The sequence below is a fragment of the Drosophila subobscura genome, chromosome E, assembly GCF_008121235.1.
Source record: "Drosophila subobscura isolate 14011-0131.10 chromosome E, UCBerk_Dsub_1.0, whole genome shotgun sequence".
NCBI classification, from domain to species: domain Eukaryota; kingdom Metazoa; phylum Arthropoda; class Insecta; order Diptera; family Drosophilidae; genus Drosophila; species Drosophila subobscura.
In genome coordinates, this window is record NC_048531.1 from 8247518 (window position 1) to 8267922 (window position 20405).

General features: G+C 43.6%; 4 protein-coding genes across 12 annotated transcripts; 1 reads left to right on the plus strand and 3 right to left on the minus strand.

Moving 5' to 3' along the window:
- Positions 1-9: 9 nt before the first annotated feature.
- Positions 10-841, minus strand: LOC117891673. Its single transcript, XM_034797244.1, has 4 exons — positions 586-841; positions 439-524; positions 228-378; positions 10-167 (listed from the first exon to the last, which is right to left on the minus strand). The coding sequence occupies exons 1-4, from the start codon at positions 824-826 to the stop codon at positions 16-18; spliced, it is 630 nt and encodes a 209-aa protein (XP_034653135.1). The 5' UTR covers positions 827-841; the 3' UTR covers positions 10-15.
- A 567-nt stretch (positions 842-1408) lies between these two features.
- Positions 1409-3766, plus strand: LOC117891671 (serine proteinase stubble). Its single transcript, XM_034797243.1, has 6 exons — positions 1409-2201; positions 2255-2568; positions 2628-3147; positions 3206-3313; positions 3370-3468; positions 3530-3766. Exons 1-6 carry the CDS (start codon positions 2129-2131, stop codon positions 3595-3597), a joined length of 1182 nt encoding a protein of 393 aa, XP_034653134.1. The 5' UTR covers positions 1409-2128; the 3' UTR covers positions 3598-3766.
- Positions 3767-4062: 296 nt separating this feature from the next.
- Positions 4063-10069, minus strand: LOC117891670 (ATP-dependent 6-phosphofructokinase). 6 transcript variants are annotated; one of them, XM_034797240.1, is made up of 9 exons: positions 9277-10068; positions 8302-8643; positions 8084-8238; positions 7868-7976; positions 6336-6524; positions 5829-6271; positions 4921-5763; positions 4771-4859; positions 4063-4315 (listed from the first exon to the last, which is right to left on the minus strand). In XM_034797240.1, the coding sequence occupies exons 1-9, from the start codon at positions 9421-9423 to the stop codon at positions 4281-4283; spliced, it is 2352 nt and encodes a 783-aa protein (XP_034653131.1). In that variant the 5' UTR covers positions 9424-10068; the 3' UTR covers positions 4063-4280. The 6 variants fall into 6 exon arrangements, with proteins under 6 accessions (XP_034653131.1, XP_034653130.1, XP_034653129.1 ...); XM_034797239.1 differs by lacking the exon at positions 7868-7976 and adding an exon at positions 7099-7207 and having other exon boundaries at positions 4063-4859; XM_034797238.1 differs by lacking the exon at positions 7868-7976 and adding an exon at positions 7584-7692 and having other exon boundaries at positions 4063-4859.
- Positions 10070-12636: 2567 nt separating this feature from the next.
- LOC117891675 (14-3-3 protein zeta) lies at positions 12637-20375 on the minus strand. Of its 4 annotated transcripts, none has more exons than XM_034797248.1 (8): positions 20332-20375; positions 16192-16420; positions 16007-16120; positions 15771-15897; positions 14867-14990; positions 14600-14763; positions 14236-14364; positions 12637-13533 (listed from the first exon to the last, which is right to left on the minus strand). In XM_034797248.1, exons 2-8 carry the CDS (start codon positions 16251-16253, stop codon positions 13378-13380), a joined length of 876 nt encoding a protein of 291 aa, XP_034653139.1. In that variant the 5' UTR covers positions 16254-16420; positions 20332-20375; the 3' UTR covers positions 12637-13377. The 4 variants fall into 4 exon arrangements, with proteins under 4 accessions (XP_034653139.1, XP_034653137.1, XP_034653141.1 ...); XM_034797246.1 differs by lacking the exon at positions 20332-20375 and adding an exon at positions 19133-19272; XM_034797250.1 differs by lacking the exons at positions 14600-14763; positions 20332-20375 and adding an exon at positions 19133-19274 and having other exon boundaries at positions 14236-14399.
- Positions 20376-20405: the final 30 nt, after the last annotated feature.

A 20405-nucleotide genomic window follows, 5' to 3' on the forward strand; every position in this document is an offset into this window, starting at 1 on the left:
GATTTTGTAATGCAGCTACTGTTTGAGGGGAACGTAGACCTGTTGGCAGGGCACACAACCATGCTCCGCATCCTTGTAGAAGACTCCGCCAAGGGGCGCATACTTCGATTGCTCTCCCATTACGCGGAATAGGGTGAAGACCTCGTGATAGATCTTGTAAAAGATCACTTCAGAAATGTGTAAATTAGTTGAGTTTAGGGTTTAGTTTCTCTTCGAGAAGAACTTACCCAGCACAAGGGTGAATACCAGGAGGCACATCAGAAAGCTGGACAGATCAATGAAGAGGCCCAAAGTGGCATAGAAGACGCCCAGATAGAGGCCAAAGCCATAGAGCACGCCATGGAATATCAACCAGGGATACAGCAGACAGCTCGTGTCCTTAAACGATGACAAAGATGAGGAGAAAGTCAGGCAATAATGTACGCAAGGGACTCTTACCCGAGCCACGCCAATGAGCAGCAGTAGGCTGACGGCCGCGTTGATCAGCGACAGTCCATATGCGACAGAGCTAAAGATGGTCAACACTGCAGCCGGAAATGGAAATTCACATTAGCTAGAAAGGGTTTGTCAGCGGATTCCACTTACGATTCATCAGAAACTGCTGCTCGTTGTCCGCGGCAATGCTGAGGAGCCCTTGCTTGAGCAGCAGTCCGATGTTCGGATGCATGTGGAGGGTCAGCATGGAGCTGCCCAGGGTCACGGACGATATGATCACGCCCAGCCAGCCCAGAATTATGACGTTGTACTTGAGATTCTGGCACTGCACGTACGATATGCCACTGGCACATGCAACACTGCCCTGCTGAGATTTATCATTACGGCCCATGATTAGATAATGATTCTGTGCTACTCGTTCCCAATCGTCAGTGTGTGTGTGTGTGTATATGAATTTTTGCTGTTTGCTGTGTGTGTTAACAATAGAACAAACTGCGATGAACTGAATAGAGAGGAACTTTTGACAGACAGAAGAGAGAGAGAGACCCGAAACAGCAAAGGCAAAGGCCTGCTGGGAGAACTATTCGTACGAGCTGTATACGGCACTCGTAGTATATGTTTTATTATGCTAATCTTGAATTAGAAAGTTACTTCATAAATGGATGGATGGCTTCCCTCCACCTCTGGGTCAGTGGTTCGCCTTTGTCTGGCGGAGGTTTAACCCAAAAACGCTGAAGCGCTGGAACGCTGAAGCACTGAAACGCACCTACAGCCACCAGAGGTGTTCCCATTCCGAGAGATGCGGCGAGATGCCAGCTGCCAGTTGTGGCAATTATGTCGCATAAAATAATTATAACAGACCTGGAGCACATTTCCTGCGCCGCTGGCATCAGCATCATTTCGTAATAATTAGTAGAAGCTGAAGAAGATGAACAGCAGAGCATCCCCATTCACAAGCCAAGTCGAGACAAACCAGAACCAAGAGCAGACCTGTTGCTGCGGAAGCATCGGCGCCCAGTTCGAGTTTGGCCAGCGGCGCGTGCGGTTGTGGCGGCGGCTCCTTCAGTCCCATCGACATCTACAGATCATCTAGAGAACCCAGAAGCCAGCCCAGCTAGCGGACAAGTTTGTCGGAAAATGTGTGAATCGTGCGGGGAGCATCAGTAAAAGGAAAACTGCAACGAAAACTGTGCCATGTAGCCAAGAGAATTGGCACACTTCCCATTACGATGATTGTTATATCAAAATCCATTAGCCATCCACAGTGCGTGTCCGTGCCGTACAGCCGGACAGGTGCCCCATTTAGCGGGTGACCCCATAACTCGTATCTCGTTCTCGTATCAAGGACAAACATCCACAACTCTCGGCCGTGAGTCATCCGCAAGACAAGCCCATAGCCATACCCATAACCAGAGACATCATCAAGTAAAAGTGGAGCAGCAGCAGCAGCAGCATTAACAGCAGTCGTAAGAAATCTAAGTAGAAGAAAGAGCAGAAGACACCGACCGCAGCTACTTACATTAAAGTGAATAAGATATTGTCATGCTTTCGTTGGCACCCATCGCAGCTCATGTCAGGGGAGATTTAACAGTCCGCAAATTGTGCTAAATGCCTCAGCGCCCAGCAATAATCAACTACTCAACCGAAAAGTGAACAGTGAAGAGTGAATACGAGTGACAAGTGGCTGAGAACAATGAAAATGAATCTGCTGCTGTGGCTCTTAGTGCTGCTCCTGCTCTCCTGCCACATCAGCCGCGGCCAGGCCAGTGAGTAAGTGCAAGAGTCCCCCCAACTTCATACTGATCCTGATCTCGTTCAGATATCCTCAACACGTTGCTGGGCGTACCCGCGGAGTGTGTGCACCAGAGCGGTATCTGGCCGTGCAAGCTGAGCTTCTCCTGCTGGCTGCAGGGCGGCAAGCACGCCAAGGGCTGTGGCAGCAACAAGTGGCTCTTCAGCTGCTGCATCGCCGCCGATCCCCAGCATCCGCATCTCCCACAGTCACAGCTGCCGCATCCGCAGTCTTCTCTGGCGAATCTCATCGATTATGGCAAACTCAAGATGAGTCTGCAAAGCCTGCCCAAGCGCATCATGTTGCGGCGTCGCGACGACAATGAGCTGCTCAGCGTTCAGGTAAGTCGTGTGGACACAAAAGCAATGGATTCATTCAGCTAGCCTCCAATCCATTGCAGCCCGAGTGTGGGGTGCCACGAACGGCTCAGAACACGCTGCAGAAACGCATCATCGGCGGTCGTCCGGCACAGTTCGCCGAGTATCCGTGGCAGGCGCACATCCGCATTGCCGAGTACCAGTGCGGCGGAGTGCTCATCTCGGCGAACATGGTGGCCACGGCCGCCCATTGCATACAGCAGGCGCAGCTGCCGGACATTACCGTCTATCTCGGGGAGCTGGACACCCAGGATCTGGGCCACATACACGAGCCGCTGCCAGTGCAGAAGCACAGCGTCATGCAAAAGATCATCCATCCGCGCTTCAACTTTCGCATGACGCAGCCAGACCGCTATGACCTGGCCCTGCTGAAGCTGGCCCATCCCACGGCCTTCAGCGAGCACATCCTGCCCATTTGCCTGCCCCAGTATCCCATCCGGCTGATAGGACGCAAAGGCCTCATCGCGGGCTGGGGCAAGACTGAGGCCCATTTGGGGCATGCGGGCACCAATATGCTGCAGGTGGCCAGCGTGCCCATCATTAGTGAGTAGCCACATCTGTTCAGAATTCCTGTCTGCTGTCATCCTCTGCCATTCCGCAGCCACCTTCGACTGCATTCGCTGGCACGAGAGCAAGCAAATAAGTGTGGAAATCAAGGCGGAAATGTTCTGTGCCGGACACTCGGATGGCCACATGGATGCGTGTCTGGGTGAGTGAGTGGCAAGCAGAACAAGTCGGTTATTCAAGTTCCCCTATGCTTTACAGGCGATTCCGGAGGCCCGCTGGTGGTCAAGGATCGCGGACGCTTTGTACTCGTCGGCATCACCAGCGCCGGTTTCGGTTGTGGCGTCGATCACCAGCCAGGTACGTCATTCGGCATTAACTAATGTCATGATTGGAAAACTAATTACTGAATCTGATTTAGGCATTTATCACAATGTTCAGAAGACAGTGAGGTGGATACAGGAAGTGGTGACGCGCAACGAATTGTAGCGATTGCCATGGACAACCTGGAACTATCCCGCGAATCTGTGGCATGACACAAATCTCATTAGTTTATGGGTAGAAGCATTAGGCAATGGATATGTGCAATCCAAACCACATAAGCGACACATTTAATCGTATTTATTAAATATTTAATATTTATACTATTTAATGGGAATTCAATTAGCTAATTGCCAATGGGTAAGATCCTGTTTTCAGATAATACTTGGAGACAGAATGTAAAATAACTCGTTTTCTGCAGAGACTCTGGCTTGCTGGCTGCTATGTGACTAAACTCTAAACTCGCTGCCAAAAGGTGGCTGCTATTTGCTTGGCTTCATTCAACGAACAAAACTTGCTGCTGTGTCACTACCAAAACCTACTGATAGACCGATTAAGCACTACTCTGTTATAGTGAACGGAAACCCAAAAAGAAATACAATCTATCTCGTCAACAATTGTTATACACGTGACTAAAGGTCTTTGAGTATGTATATATTTAGCTTTTTGATATAAATATTTCATTGTTTGGTTCCATAACAATACTCGGGCAAAACATTTGGTGTGGAGTAACATTTTTGAGAGAGTTTTTCCATACACTACGATAAATTGTTGTATAAATAGTTTAACATTTAATATATAGGCTGGGCGTAGATGAACCAACAATTTACGATAACATGCGAATGGATCCATTAATAGACGGTGCTGTGTAGACCGATGCGAGCAGCTGCAATGTAGAATCAACTGTTAGCGGATGTGTATCCTGATTAATCTGATTTTTCGATGAAATGATTTGCATTCAAGAGACAAATTCGACAGACTCAACAAAAGTTGTGTAGTAGGAAGCGAATCATAGATGTATGTAAATAAATTATGTATTTATAATGAATACTTTCGTATGCTATGCGTGCGCTGTCATGGACCACTCTGAAGTTGACTCGTCGACCAGCAGAGATGACAAAAACGGATACAAATGTATTTAAAACTTAGGCCATAGCTTGTTGCGTTTGTAAACTAAAAAACAATCATTGAGATAGATTCGAAGGATAGAAGAATAGATGGTGCTTTAGCAGGTTACACTGGGCAATGAAAAATCAAACGGGGATGGACATCTTCATCATTGTGAGCGCGTCTAGGCAACGGCATCGGTGGCGCATTCCTCCTCGACGGTGATGTACATACCCTCCTCCTCGTAGGCAGAGTCGTGCTTGGCAAGAATTCTCAGGAGCGGACGCAGACGCAGCCACCATTGCTTCTTTGGGATGCGTTGACTGGAGCAGAGAAGTGATGCATTAAAATAGGCTCAACAACTGATGCTGGTGGAATACTCACTCGAAGTTTGTCTCGCCAATGAGATCGACCAGGGGAGTGAAGCGGTACTGGCGCGACACAATGCCCAGCAAGGTGGCGGTGTCGGGAGCCTTGCAGGTGACCTCGCCGTTGGCGTTGATATTCGCCTTGATCTGGTCGGCCAACCAGTCCACGCACTTGGCCGCCATCTTGGTGCCCATGTTGCGGTCGAAGGGTGTGGGCGATCCTCCCTGCTGCATGTGTCCGAGGATGTTCATACGGCAGGTGAAGAGACCCTTGCCCTCCTCCGAGTAGAGGCGATAGATGAAGTCTGTGCTGTAGTTCTCGCAAGCCTTCTCATTGCGCAGAATCAGACCGCGGGAGACGCCCTCGGCCATTTTGCTGGCCATGTGGTAGACATCCTGCTGCAGGTCCTTGATAGAGAACTTCTCCTCGTAAATGTACGCGGCATCCGCACCACCGGCCAGACCCGCGAGCGTGGCCAAATAGCCGCAATATCCACCCATTGTCTCGATAACGAACACACGCCGTTTAGTGCCCTGGGCCGACTGACGGATACGGTCGCAGATCTCCGTTATCTCATTCAGGCCCGTGTCGCAGCCGAGCGAGAACTCCGTGCCGGGCACATTGTTGGAAATCGTCGAGGGTATGACCACGATCGGGATGCAGAACTGTGGATAGTTATCGCGCTGATCGGCAATCTGTCCGGCGGCATGGTAACTCTCGAATCCACCGATGATGAGGAGACCCTGGATCTTGAACTCCTTCAAACGGGCTGCGATCTCTTTGAACTTTCCCTCGGGCAGGGTGCGCTTGGTGCCCAGATATGCGCCGCCCTGGCCCACCCATCCACTCACATCCGACCTGGAGGGGAATATGATTCCATTAATTATGCACTTCGCTCGATTCTGTATCACAGCCGGACTCACCATCCCAATTCGCGCACATTGCCAGCAATGAGACCCTCGACACCGTCGTGGATGCCATAGACAACGTCGCCACGATAGATGGCATTGCGCACGAAACTGCGCACGGCCGCATTCATGCCGCAAGATGGGGCACCAATGTGCATGACCGCTAGCCTGTAGCCCTCGATGCCCTTGCCATCGGCATCGAAGCACTCCTTGGGCGGCTTCAAGCGGGTCAACATCTTGTATGTCTCCAGATTGCGTTCGAAGGAGCGACCACGCAACTTGACGGCATCCGCCCAGCGTCTCTCCTTCATGGCCAGGGCCACTGCCTGAGTGCGCTCCACGCACTCCATCAGCGGCACACGCACAGCCTGATTGCCATCCAAAGAGATGACCACAGGCACCGAATCCTTGGTAGCCTCCATCAGAGCCATAGTCGCTTCGGCGCCCATGCGGCATGCCTAAAAAGAAATCGCATTAGGGAATTCTTAAGAAGGGAGCACAGCCGCTCATGCAGATACGAACCAAAATACGATCGAAGGCGCTGGGATTGCCACCGCGCTGCACGTGACCCAGGACAGTGATGCGGGCATCGTGCTTCAAGCGTTCATCGATAACCTTCTTCACATCCTCAGCGGTAATGGGATTACCCTCACGGTCCATGGCGCCCTCAGCCACAATGACAATGTTCAGACGCTGGCCAGCCGATCGTTCCTGTTGAGGGATCATAATAAACAACTATCAGTATTTTCCTCATTATAAATAGAGGCGGGTTGGTCGCCTAATGCATGTACATACATACATACATACATTAATATGTAATTGATGTGCGGTTTATGTATAACACAATTTGTGGCATCAAGCAAATGAAGTGAGGCTTTGACTACTGTCTTGATGGCTTGAATTTAATCAAAAGATGTTGCACACACATATATAGATGTATTTTTGTATAAAAAGCACAAGCATAAGCCAACAAAACCAGTGTAAAGTAGATGAAGGCCAAAAAGAAACGACGCGACGGTTTAAAGATCAATGTGAGGATGAGTGTTAGTTAAACTGGGAATGTTAATAGAAACACACAATGAAAACATGGAAATAATACAGTAGAGACCCAAGAACCCAATACAATTAAATAACTGAAGCTGTTGCTTCACCGCGAGAGTTTAGAACCACATTAAATTTCAGAACGAAGCGTTAGAGAATGTTGGGAGATTCCAACTTAAGACAGCTTTAGAGTGAACGCTTAACAAACGAATGAAGGTAGTAGGAGGAGGGCAATCAGCCTGACCTGATGGAGTTTGATACAGAGATCGTCCTGCCACGTGACTTCCGCTGGCTCTTCGGGTATAAACATAAAATCAGCCTCTGTGGCTATAGCCGCGGATATGGCTAGGTAACTAAAAACAAAAGGATTAAACACAAACAGAAAGAAAAAAGAAAAATGTTGACAAACGTTGTGAATCGATGAGAGGGTGTTGGGGATAGCTTAAGATTATTTACAACATGATATAGGGGATACGGGATAGGGATACAGGGATACAGAAAACGCATACGTTAATTGTGCATAAATCAGAATCAACCAATGGATCGGATCATACTAAGTTGATGGAAATAATCGTGTGCAGGAGTTAGCGTAAAATAAGATAAAGCTCTTGTATGGCATGTGTCGAACTCCTTCGTCCATGTGTCTATAGAACTCATGTACTACTACTATGCATTATTGGCTGGAGATCAAAGAAAGCTAGTGGAAAATATTTTAGTTCAACATCTTGCCTGGGCCAATTGGGTGCACAGCCTATCTGGCCAATCGACTTTCGGTGGCATTTCCGGAATGAATATGAAATCAGCTTCACTAGACAATCCGGCAACAAGTGCTAAATAACTGCAAATATATATATATAATTTAGAATACTTATTAATCATAAAAGGGAGGGGAGTTGGACTGGATAGGGTATCCACAAAAAGATCGATTGATACGAGCAACTCGAGAGGCATTCAATGATGACAGAAATGTGCAAAATGAATGAAACATTCAACAGATCTCTGTTCTGGCTTGCCTGTTCCAACTTAAGCACTAGTTTAGCTGGCCAATCGTGGGGCGGAGGATATTCAGGGAGAAAGACATAGTCTGCCTCGGATATAATGCCAGCCACAACTGGTAAATAGCTAGAGGTATTCAAGGATTGACATTAGGAGAGAAGTATCATCACGTTGTCCCACTTAATCACCGCCCCTATGTCTGTCAGAGCACCCGAAGAACCACCCTCTCTTACCCGCAATGACGACCCATAACCTCCATGATGAAGGTACGTTGATGTGAGTAGGCCGTGCTCGAGATGGCGTCAATAGCCTCGATGATGCGATGCAGGGCAGAGTCCGTACCAATGGTCATGTCCGTGCCACAGAAATCGTTGTCAATAGAGCCCACCTGAAAGCACACGAAATAAGCATTAGCAAGGTCATTCGAATGCAGTGTTCCATATTTCCATACCAATCCCACAATGTGCAACACACTGTTCTTTTCCTGTTGGGCGGCAGTAATGGTGCCATTCTTCACCAGCTCATCCAACAGGCTGGACCACTCCTGACGGAACAGGTTGGCTCCGGTGAGGGAACCATCGCCGCCAATCACCACCAGGTTGGTGATGCCCTTCTGCACCAGGTTATTGGCGGCCTTGAGGCGACCAGCGCGTTCGCGGAAGTCCGCACAGCGGGCGGAGCCAATAATGGTGCCGCCGCGATGGATGATGGAAGACACCGAGGCCCAGTTGGCCTCCTGAATGTTGTCACCGCCGTCTACCATGCCCTGGTAGCCCTCGCGGATGAAGTAGGCCTGTGGATGGAAAGGTAAATGTTAGTTTTAGTTGTGCCAAAATTAAGAGAGACTGTTATGAGAGAGTGTCCCCAGGCAATCAGACCATCAATTTCACTTTCATTGACCCAAAAAGAATACAAATTGGCCATCAAAATTTATTCTAATCAATTTCAATTACGCACAATTGGAAATATATTTGCATATTTTAGGGAGGACCAGCGAAAACTTCAAATTCAAACGAACCAATTAGTTGGATCGAAGATGTTAAATGTTAAAGCTTTGGGAAAGAGTAACCGAAAATTAGAACAACAAAAACCGAAACAGAAATTAGCCGAAGAAATCGCATGTGAAATGCCCAAAATAAACTCAATGTCAATGCGCACAGACACATACACCACAAGTGTGTTACATACACTCGGCTGCTTCTGTGTGGTGTGTCGCTCTCTATTGCTGGCTATGCTTAAGAATTTCTTCGTTGGCCTGATAAGTATTATCTAACTATTAATCCATTTGCCTAAGTTCAATGCCTGCGATAAGAATGGTTTACATTTATAATTCGCGGAACTTAACGTAAATTACAGATCTAGATTGTGGAGATGGGACGGGTGTAAGAGCTGGTAGTAAAAGTACTTGACAGAGGTCACCACTCACCTTGCATCCCAAGTAGATGGCCATACGCACGCAGGCACGCACTGCGGCGTTCATGCCCTGGGAGTCGCCACCGCTGGTGAAGACGGCCAGGCCCTTGTCCTTCTGCGAGCCGCGCGCCAGAAAGCGTTGATTAATTTCAGAGTTCATGGCGAGTTTCTTTTTTATTTGATCAACTTTTAATTTCGGATATTAACGTCTTTCTTTGCTACCGGTAAGCCCGTACACGCGCACACACACACTGGCCCCGAAACAGTCACTGGGGGGTGGGGAGATTCTGGAGATTGAAGCGACCAACTGTTATGTTATAGACACCCTCGAAAGTCCTTTTCGCCAATAGCGGAGAAAGGCAGTATGCTGACTGTCACTGGAGTGCTGTATTAAGTCAGCCCGATATCCAAACAGTTATTAATACTATTTGATTCGTTCCGTTCCGTGGCTCTGTGTCAGCGAAGCGTTTTTCAGTTACTACCAGCGGTATTTGGCGTACAACTGAGAGGTTTCGTTTTGACGTTTCAAGGTGACCTTTGGGCCAGACGCATACACAACACTCACTGCAAACGGACACACACACTAGCAAGCTATCGTACAGCCCAAATGCTTTCGCTGTAAGCGCGACTGATATGCGTACTGATGCAATGCTTGCGTGGGATGGTTAAACTGCTTGGATTTACACGGCACTGACTCAGAGATAAGGTTTATCTCTGCAGATGCTAGGGCGATCACCTTAATGGTTTTTCTCGTGAATTAATGAACGGAAAAGAACGATTAAGCACTCTGGACTCGTTTTGTTTACGTTCAACCCGCATACAATTGTGTGTGTGACTGAAACAGCTGTTGCTACTCAGCTGCTCGGAGCTTTCTCAGAGCTTTCTCTTCTAGTGATGGTCGACGGGTGCCAGCGGTGTGTGCAGGCGGCTATCGAGTTTTCTTATTGACTTGTTTTCAAATCGTAACGGAACTTAAAAGTTGAAATGAATAATTACACTTACATAGAGGTTGCGGTTTATGCGACCGTATTTATAAACTTCCTTGCAATATTGCAGGTGTAACAATCGTGATTCTCGTTTCTCGAATACATTTTCTAACATCGTTGCCTTTCCGAGAATGCTGTTGTTCATTCTGACATCGCTTAAGGTCTGCGGAATAATACCCAATATATCCATACTCGATTCAGGAGGAATATGTTTCTTCCCGGGAAGTTTAGTTAGATCTAGGGCAGGTGTGTGCGGAAGTTCCGTTTCAATGGTGGCACTTGAATCCTTGTGTTGGTCGTCCAAACCTCTGCCATATCTCAGGATCGAAACCACTTGAGATGGGTTTTGGCAAAAATAACGATAATACAGTTCTACATTGTGTTCCCGCAGGGCTAACAAAAACTCGTACTTCGTCTCCGAACATATCGTCTTGTCCAAATAGATTTTGATTTCAGACAATTCCTTGTGGATACCATCGCCGTGGTCCTTACTACAGCCATGTATCCATCGATGTTGGAATGTTGCCGGGGTTAACTAAAATGTATCCAATATCATCATCTTATTATAAATGTTAGGAGAATGTACATGAATATATACAACTCACCTTATACCTTTGCTGAAATCCTTGGCCCATCCGATTCTGGGCAATCGGCGGGGATAGTTGTACGTAGTAGGGCCGAGACTTTGGTATCCGATTTGATTGAAACTTAATTGATTTGGATTCGTAATTTTTTTGGAATTTAGCTAATACTCGAAATTTGTTTAAATGCATGCCCATTCAGCTAACGATTATAATTGTCCACAAGCATACATCTATGTTTGTCCATAGACAATGCTTAGAAAATGGCGCATTTTATTTTTTGAATTTGTTGTTGAATTTTCGATCTTGCTTGACACTTTATGTAAAAGAGCACTAGGTCCGAAATTAATTTCTACATACATCCCACATTAAAACACAAAAAAAGACTCGATTTAGCTGGTTTTTTTATGATTTATTTAATTTTTTTGTTTTTTTGTTGGTAATTAAGAAACTGTAATTTCAATAAACTTAAATTTTCCACTCATACATCAATCTTTGCCTCTATTATATGCATACAATTTACGTCTACACCCGGGTTTCCGTCTGGTTGTCGTCATTTACTCTCTTTTACTCTGTTTTGTCGTTTGTTTCATTTATGTTGTATGTATTGCAGTTTCATTATATTATTATGTTCTTGTATTCGACTTATTAGCGTTGCGGCAAAAAAGTGTGTTTGGTTTTTATCATTTATTTAAATATATATTTTTTTATGCCTCACATTCATAATATAGCGATAAATTCAATTGCGAAAATATACATTTACTTATATCATACACACATTTATATGCAGTTGCACATATGTATGTATATGGAAATATATACATACACGCAAGTATATAATGCTCAGTATGTTTACCGTTCTTGTTGTTTTGGACAATAAGATATATATATGTATTATATATAGTTTATTGCATATATATTTTTGCTTTTTTATTTTTGGTTTGTTAATACACATGCAAAGTTTTATAATGGAAATTAAAACAAATTTGAATAGTTTTCGTTTACAATATTTATGTATTTTGATTTGTATTTGGATTTTATTTCATTTTATTCAAATATTTCCATTGTTATGTGTAGCCTGCGTTCGCCAAAAGTTTAAAAAGTAATCTGTCGAAGGCTTGGAAGTCGAGAATTGTAAGTAAACTGACTAAAACGGAAAATTGCGAAAGAAATCTTTGATATTAGGAACAATTGATGGCTGTTTTCTTACAAGGAAAAGTTAATTTAGATTGGGAGATTCCCGTAGAAGCCATAAAAATAGTATAAACCTTGTGCAACCATTGCGCACAATAAAACTCGTGCCTAAAGCCTTGTTGCACAGTGTGAAAATGATAATGACTTCCTTCACTTTCTAGTTTTTTAGGTGGCCGAATCAAGTTCGCAAGATTTCTCGATAGACAGTTGGTTATATTTGTGTATGTATTATATGAGTTTCACAATTATAGTATAATACCAAGAGAAGACAACAAGGAAATTTGTAATTGTATTTTTTTTAACCTTTTGTTTATATGTAAGACATGTATAAAAAATAGCAATGAACAACTATATTTTATTCTGTATTTCTCTCAATCTCTCACTTTCCTTTAACAGATACGGTTCCCGTTTCGATACGCTCCCCCTGTGGAAAGGGTGGAATCATGCCAAAACCAAGTTCCTCACATGCATTATAAATGCAACCCTGTGTTTGCTGTGTCTATGTGTGTGTTTTCTTCTTTCGGTCTGACTCTGTAAGTGTGTGTGGATGGGGAAAAAAACTTAGCAAATGAAATCAAATTTCAAATAAAATAAACAACAAAAAAAGGGAAATTAGGTTTTTTTGGTTTTATTTGTTTAGAAAAAGAATTACAAATAATACATAAGTTTCTGTTTTACTTTTGTTTTTCTCATTTGGTTCGCTTGGTTGTTGATTCTAGTTTCTGCGTGTTCTGCTGCCTGACAAAAATTAAATAATTAATTTAGCTTCTTGCAAAAATGTATAAAAACAGAAAATAATCGCTTTAATTTTTTTTTATGTATACAATTAGGAATATTATTTATTGGGTGTTGTTTTTTGAATGAGGAAATCCACACGAGCAGGGCACTATAGCACAAAACCGAGCATGCGTTTTTCTATTGATGCTGCCTTCTATGTGTGAAATTGTATGCTCAAGCAGTTGCTGTGGATACATTTGATTCGGATTAGTGGGCCTCCTACATGCACATACATACAGATATGTATAGGTATACATATATAGGCAATTAAAACCTTAAAACCTTACATTTCTGTAGAGCTCACTCTATCCTGCCCAGCCCACAATCGGCCTCAAATGAAAAGCATTCTGCATGTAATTTGTATTAAATGTTGCATATGATTCCTCTTCCTGCCTGTCTCCTTTTGCTGTCTGCCTGGTATTATCGTTTCATTTCAATTTGTTGTTTGTGTTTTTTTGCTTTGCGTTTTGCATTTATATTTGTTTCTCTTTGCTGTTTCTGGTTTTTGTTTTGTTTTGTTGTATTACTGAATAATATTTGCATAGTCAAAAAGGAAACATTTTCTTAGTTGTTTGGTTAGTTGTCGCCGCCCTCCTGTGGCTCATCGCCATCGCCTTGGGTGTCGCTGGTCCAGAGAGTCAGGTTATCCCTCAACAGTTGCATGATGAGTGTCGAGTCTTTGTATGAGTCCTCGTTGAGTGTGTCCAACTCGGCTATCGCATCATCGAATGCCTAAATCGGGAACAAAAATAATTCATTATTAGACAACGTTCTTAAGCGGGTTTCTTCTTCATTAGAGGAAATGTTTGGCAAGGCAAAATCAAGTTGGTAAAACAAAAGCATTTTCAAGTTGCGTTAAAATCATCAAACATTCACAATTTCTTGTTGCTTCACTTAATAACTTTACTAAACTAAACTTCAAAGCGGAATATATAAACCAAAATAATAAAAAAATTGACCTTAACTTAAGAAAGGAAAAAAAATCAAAATTGTTCACCAGCAAAGGCCGCAGGTAAGGAAATCGGCAGTTCGGTTGTTAAATTACAGACACAATTTTATTAAAGCACTTGTCATGCGATTCGGGGAAGAGTGGAGGATATACGCAGCCTTCCAGGACTAAGTCATCATAGGATAACGTTTTTTCAGTTTTGAAGTCTTGGAGTCTGGTCACAACCCTTTTCCATTGTCCTGAAACGCTTTGTTCACGTACGTATGCATATGTACAAATATCCTTCAACGTGGCTTGGGATTAAGCCCTTTTAAATTGTGGTTTTAGTAATAGCTGGAAATGCTTCTCTCAGTTTTAGTCACAAAACAACGACAACTTAGGTGTGTGTGTGTGTTGGATTAGTAGTGGGGAAAATACAATTAGAATCGGAAGCTGGATTAGAGCATACTTAAGACAGAGAGAGATATGCATAAGTTGAACTGAACCTGTTTAGCTAAATGACAAGCCCTCGCTGGTGAATTGATAATTTCGTAATAGAAGACGGAAAAGTTGAGTGCGAGCCCTAATCTGATTGGATGTGTTGGCTGCATTTTGGTTTTTGCAATATCGAACGCCTCCTGATAGGCTTTTTTCGAGTCCTCAACGACGGCTTAACAATTTACACGATTTTTTAATTACAATAATAAAAGAAACAAAATGTAAACAAGTTAGGTAAATATTGAAACAGTTGAATAGTTCTTTTCTTATATGGATAGAGATAGGGAAGTAGTAGAATGTTTTTGTTTGCTTTGCTCGCTTGCCATACATTTCCAATGAAGTTCATTGATTCATTGTCGTTCAAGTATTAACCTGTTTAGCCAGCTGGCAAGCTTTGTCTGGAGAGTTTAAGATCTCATAATAGAAGACTGAGAAGTTAAGGGCCAGACCCAAACGGATTGGATGTGTTGGCTGCATTTTACCCTTGCTAATGTCAAATGCATCCTGGTAAGCGGTTTGCGAGTCATCAACAACAGCTGTATTTTCAAGAATATTTCGGATTTGTTTATATATATATCATGTGTATAATGATTTTGTATAGGGGGATATACATAAAGGGGCTCTGATCGATATACTTACTATTGCGTGCATCTCCTGTGGCAACCTCGGCCAAATACCTGTAATAATCGCCCTTCATCTTCAGATAGAACACCTTGCTCTCGGGATTGCTGGCTTTTGGAATAAGATATTTGTCCAGAAGTCCCTGTAAATCAAAAATGTACATTTAATAATAAATTGAAGACAGACAATTTATGTACAACCAGACCGCCCAGTAAATGTAATTTTAATAAGCTATAAAAGCTGCCAAGATTATCATAAGCCCAGGCTACAATTTTCCATTTTAAATTTAAAATTCCATCAAGTGCGAGTTGAGTTTAGGCTTACATAAGAATATCAATCAACCCCAGTGGGGATAAGGGGAAATGCCAAGCACCAAGCCCAAGGAAAACTCAAGTTCAACCCTACCCATTGTCTATTTTTTGATCCAAGTATTTATGGGGGAAATACGGGTATACACGTGTGCACCACCTATTTTACAGGCCAAAGCCACTCTCAGAATGTGTGGGGAAGAGTGGAAAACGTTCATTTTAAAAATAGATTTATTGATTGAAACAAATTTGATATTTCACAGGGTAAAGAGAAAAAAAAACGGCTTTCCACGCCAACCACCACACCACAGCCCCCGTTCCCCACACCATCCGACCGACCGACCGACCGACCGCCCGACAGCTGAGCTCGTTTGGGGCGCTTCTATGCGGTGGAGCGGCTGACAGGTTCGAGACTTTGGCCTACAGACTTAGCCAATACATTTAGATGAACAGCACACCGTAAATTGTGTGTATCGGCTGAGTGATGGTGAGGATAAAAATAATTAGATGGACCAATTACACCCCATAAAACAAGGACAGAGGCATGACGGGCTGACAGGCTGACGGGACAGGACGGACGGACTTGCGCAGTCCTTCGAGTGTGTGTTACTTACCAAAACTTCATAGCAGATTTCCCGCAGCTCCTTCTCCACCCGCTCTCTGTACTCACGGGCAAGCTGTTGTTTTCTAGCAGATGCTTCAGTTTTCTGCTCAATGGAGGAGATGACGCGCCACGATGACCTGGTTTTCAAAATTAGATGGGAAAGGAAGAAATAGTTAAGTGTCAGCGTAAAATATTACATTGATGCATGTTTAAAGACATTAATCAAGTACGGTTCGAACGACTTACCTGCGAGCACCGACCACATTTTTGTAGGCAACGGAGAGCAGATTTCTTTCCTCATTTGAGAGTTCGACGCCCGTTTCTGTGACGGACTTCATGGCCTGGGCCATGTCATCGTAGCTATGTTAACAAATACGCAAAGTTCAGTAAATATTTGAATGAACATTCCATGCTGTTTCGTCATTGCTTACCGTTCTGATTGCTCGGCCAGTTTAGCCTTCTGGACCAGTTCTTCCTTATCGACTGTCGACATTTTGTTTGTTGTTTTTTTTCAATTACTTCACAAAACTAAGGATGTATGTGGGGTGTGTCTGTCGTTCACACGGTGTATATATATAAGATTGTGTATATATATAGATCCCAGAGGAAAAATCAGTTAAAGCAACAGGAATACGCCACAAAGTTGTTTTTATTGGCTTTCTGCAAAAAGATTATTCAAGTAAACATCAACAAATTCATTAAAATTTCATACTATAAACATACAAATAGTTTGGGATAAAATAAAGAATTCAGAGAAAGATTGCCTTAATCCAATATTAAATTACAAACTCCTATTGATTGAAAAGATCCTTAAACATTTTAATTTGATATGGATTGACCAAAGTAATGTTAACATATCGTGCAATCGCGAGGCCGATATAAATGCATGTTATTTCGACTAACATGCCATCTTATACCAAATACACCCTGATTGTGCTCCCACTAACAAGTACAGGGTATGCCACATACATTAGTTTGTTGTCATGCTTCCGCTGAGCGAAAGTGTCAAGTTTGAAACTTTTGATGACTCACAGAAGGCCGATCGCTGATGGAATGGCTAATTTACAAGGCAAATACAAATACAGGCATTGAAACATGTACGCACGTGCGTCAACCACTTTAAGCTTAGTTTAGACTCTAAACTTTTGAGTCAGTTAAATATTACGAGGACTATCTGATCATCTGTATACGAGGAGTGGATGGAAATGTAGCAAAGACGAGTAAAACACAAGTTCGACAACAAAGATAAAAATAAATCATGAATAAAAAAGAATTCTGCGAGAGGAAGAGAGACGGAGAAAAAAATAGAGCAAAAGTCGGCTCGCCTCTGTGACTATCTGTGTGTTCGTGTGTTTTTTAATAGTGTGTATTTGAGTGTGCCAAAGATAGATATTCATGTTCGTGCATACATTTGTATGTACGATACATACGTTTGATTGCAAGTCGTACACAGTGATGCACTCCATTATTTGCACAGTAAGCAACCGGCTATCGATTCACAGCGAATCAGTTATTAACAAAACAAATTTTGCAAGTAATCTGACTCACATAATCCATTTAGAAAATGTTTCGTGTAAAGCAAACAGGATCAAATTTTATCGTAGGATCAATTTTCCTGTTCCTTTTGACAGGAAATCGATTAATTTCCGCTCTCTGTCTAGAGAAAGCTCGAATCCAGCACGATGAAGTGAGGGGTAGTCAGAGAGGGTTTGGGAGGGAGGAACAAATGCTGTGTGTGTGTGTGGGGTGGGGGAATGCATGTGGGCGTTGCTGGTATTTTTAGACAACGGCCGCTCTGGACAAAACTTTTTGTTTTCCGTTGATGGGAAAGAGATGGAAAACGCCAGAGGAAGCCTCGACAATCAAACAAGAATGCAGTAGCAATGACTGAAATCTCCGGTGAGAACTTTCCATGTTCTACCGCCCCACCACCACCAAGCAATCCATAAATTGGATTTACATTGTGTTCCGGATTACGCCGGCAGCTATCGGCCTCCAAATCAAAAAAACATTGACCCTTTGTGTCAATGCAAACAATATATCCAAGTACATAATAGACGAGTGGGTGGGTGAGGGAGAGGCACAGAAACAGACATGTAGAAGGTTTGGCGACCAACTCGTTTTTGGGTCAATGACGTGTTTATCTGGCGCCCTAATTGCCAAAATATTAAGCGAGGCGTAACGTAACGCACCCCAGTACATGGGGTTTTCAATGGAGAGACCTGTACATATTTTACTATATTGCTCGAAACTTGCCCCGACCACGCAAATAACAAACCTCTGATGATGATGATCATGAATCGAGAAGAGGAAGAATCGGCGCTAACATTGCTAATCCCCATGCATTCCGCACGCACACACATGCATCTATTACAAAAAGTTCTCTGACACACCAGCCGGAGACGGAGGGAGCCGCATCGAGCGAAGTCTACAAAAGTGTCGGTCGGCATGGGGCAGACAATGATGACGGCACTTTAAGCACGCTCATACTATATTTGTGCAAGTGTATGAGTGTTCTTGCGCCGGCCCCATGAGCCAAGAAACGGTGAATTGGACACAGCATGCGCAGTAGCTAAAAAGAATAGAAACGTAGAATGTAGAAATTCCTCTACATGTAGACACCCAGCTACACGTCTCTGTGTGTGTGTGAGGAAAAAAGTTACTAACTTTTGTGAGTAATGTACGAGTATTAGGCTCTTGACGATGGCGGTGGGGTGCTTGGGCAATCGTGTTTCCAAGTGCGGCGCTACAGAATTATAAAAATATCCGAGAGCGATGAGAGCGAACGCGTACAAAAATACTCTCGCACACACACAGATAGCCGCAAAGGCGGCGAGAGAGAAAATGTATCTACCACAGTCGGACAAAAGTGTGTTGAGTTCAAAAACACACCTAACCGCGTGTCCCCATCCAAGTTATATATATATACATGGCATGGGTATATATGTTGCTATATATATTGTGTATATAGAAGTCGGCTATGCCCGCCGCCTACAATTTAACCGAGCTGATGAGACACGAATCTCACCGCATCACATACATACACCAACACCCTGGCAACTCGGGCACTCTTTTTTTCGCACAAATTCACATTTCTACGTTTTGCGTAGGATTTTTTTTGATCGATCTCTTATGGAACGATGCGTAAAAAGGTAGTACGCTTGGTACAACCATAGTTGCGCCGTGCGGTATATGTGCACGTACGTTCTGGAAAATTTTCCATCATTTCTCGTACTCGTTTTAACCGATTTTACACGTGTTCTGGCATATTTTCCGTTTTAAATTTTCAGCATATACGTGCACACATTCGCACAAATATTCCATGTATGCAGTGCACACATACTTTTCGGCCCAACAAAATATGTTACTTACATTCTCGATTAACTTGAAACGACGACGAACACTACCAACGACCGAATGAAAGCGACGGCAAAGGTTGGTTTGCCGCTGTATCTGTGCTGCTATGATGTGATTCTGTTAGAGTGTGCGTTGGAGGCACACATACACAGGCGGCGCATGCCCGCCACTTCAGGGTTGCCAACCTGACGGTGCCTGTAGTGTTGCCAGGTGTGCACTGCTCTGCGTCAACCGATGCTAAATATTCAAATTTTAAGCAACATACTTTGCCAAGCATAGATATGGACATGGAGCTCAATAAAATAAATATGTATAGATACATCAATTAACACGTCTGCAGCATGGTATTTTGATGACATGGACTGTTTGGGACTAACAGAAACAGCAACATCGCCCATCACTGGCGGCGTCAATTGTGCGCAATTGCCATTTAATGGTATAATTTGAATGTGGCGTAGACAGACGGGCATTAAGTGCATTGAAATTAGGAATATGAATTAACATTCATGTGCTCACACATCCTCTGTGGATGTTGAAGAGTTTTCGAGAACGATAGTTTCGCGTTTCCCCACTACCTGTTGAAACTTTGAGGCGGTTATCTGCTCGCAGATTACGTTTTTATCTTAACTTTATGGCCCTGAAGGAGGTACCTAATCGGCAGATGTATAATGTTGATAACAAGCACCAAATTGCCTTAATTCTAATGTGGAAACCATCGAATTTTCGGTCTGCACAAGCATATGGGCTGGTCTGGCGAGATATCACCTCCACTTATGTTTCAAAGAGTAACTGAATTAAAGTTTTTGTTGCTGGCAACGCTGTTTACTTTTTACTTGGCAATTCACAAAGAACAAGACGGAAAAAAATTACGTCATCGGCGTCCTATTCTCTCACACACATATGCGGTAATTCTACTGGCATTTAGCAATAGTTGTTAATCACACGTATCACTTGAGGACAGGACATTGCATTCGCTCCAATTAGGCAACAAAATTGATAATTATGTACATATGGGATTATAAAAGAAAATTAGGGCCGCGCCGCCGACAATATGGCGGTCAGAAGCCGACGGACGATTCACAAGTTGCATGACTCACTGCGCCCTCGCGTTATTATAAATATTGGCAACAGACACTTGCCCCGATTTACGAATGCATTAAATTATACTCTACTTTTTCCTTTAATTTGTTTAATTAATTAAAAATGACTCCCACCTTTCGACTCTTGCCAGTGTGACCGCGGAATTATCGATGAAGTATACCGTCAGACTCTCAAAAATAAACCAAAT

What these genes read in the sequence shown, in the direction of transcription:
- LOC117891670 (XM_034797239.1), bottom strand. Translation starts at nt 9,423, where the DNA reads ATGAACTCTGAAATTAATCAACGCTTTCTGGCGCGCGGCTCGCAGAAG. An exon ending in TGTTGCACATTGTGGGATTG is followed by an intron (nt 8,239 to 8,301) that starts GTATGGAAATAT and finishes GTGTGCTTTCAG; the next exon opens with GTGGGCTCTATTGACAACGA. An exon ending in GCGCCTTCGATCGTATTTTG is followed by an intron (nt 6,272 to 6,335) that starts GTTCGTATCTGC and finishes ATTTCTTTTTAG; the next exon opens with GCATGCCGCATGGGCGCCGA.
- LOC117891673 (XM_034797244.1), bottom strand. Translation starts at nt 826, where the DNA reads ATGGGCCGTAATGATAAATCTCAGCAGGGCAGTGTTGCATGTGCCAGT. An exon ending in GCAGCAGTTTCTGATGAATC is followed by an intron (nt 525 to 585) that starts GTAAGTGGAATC and finishes TTCCGGCTGCAG; the next exon opens with TGTTGACCATCTTTAGCTCT. An exon ending in GGTATTCACCCTTGTGCTGG is followed by an intron (nt 168 to 227) that starts GTAAGTTCTTCT and finishes ACATTTCTGAAG; the next exon opens with TGATCTTTTACAAGATCTAT.
- LOC117891675 (XM_034797248.1), bottom strand. Translation starts at nt 16,253, where the DNA reads ATGTCGACAGTCGATAAGGAAGAACTGGTCCAGAAGGCTAAACTGGCC. An exon ending in CACAGGAGATGCACGCAATA is followed by an intron (nt 14,764 to 14,866) that starts GTAAGTATATCG and finishes TTGAAAATACAG; the next exon opens with CTGTTGTTGATGACTCGCAA. An exon ending in CTTGCCAGCTGGCTAAACAG is followed by an intron (nt 14,365 to 14,599) that starts GTTAATACTTGA and finishes GCCTATCAGGAG; the next exon opens with GCGTTCGATATTGCAAAAAC.
- LOC117891671 (XM_034797243.1), top strand. Translation starts at nt 2,129, where the DNA reads ATGAAAATGAATCTGCTGCTGTGGCTCTTAGTGCTGCTCCTGCTCTCC. An exon ending in CATCAGCCGCGGCCAGGCCA is followed by an intron (nt 2,202 to 2,254) that starts GTGAGTAAGTGC and finishes GATCTCGTTCAG; the next exon opens with ATATCCTCAACACGTTGCTG. An exon ending in TGGCGTCGATCACCAGCCAG is followed by an intron (nt 3,469 to 3,529) that starts GTACGTCATTCG and finishes AATCTGATTTAG; the next exon opens with GCATTTATCACAATGTTCAG.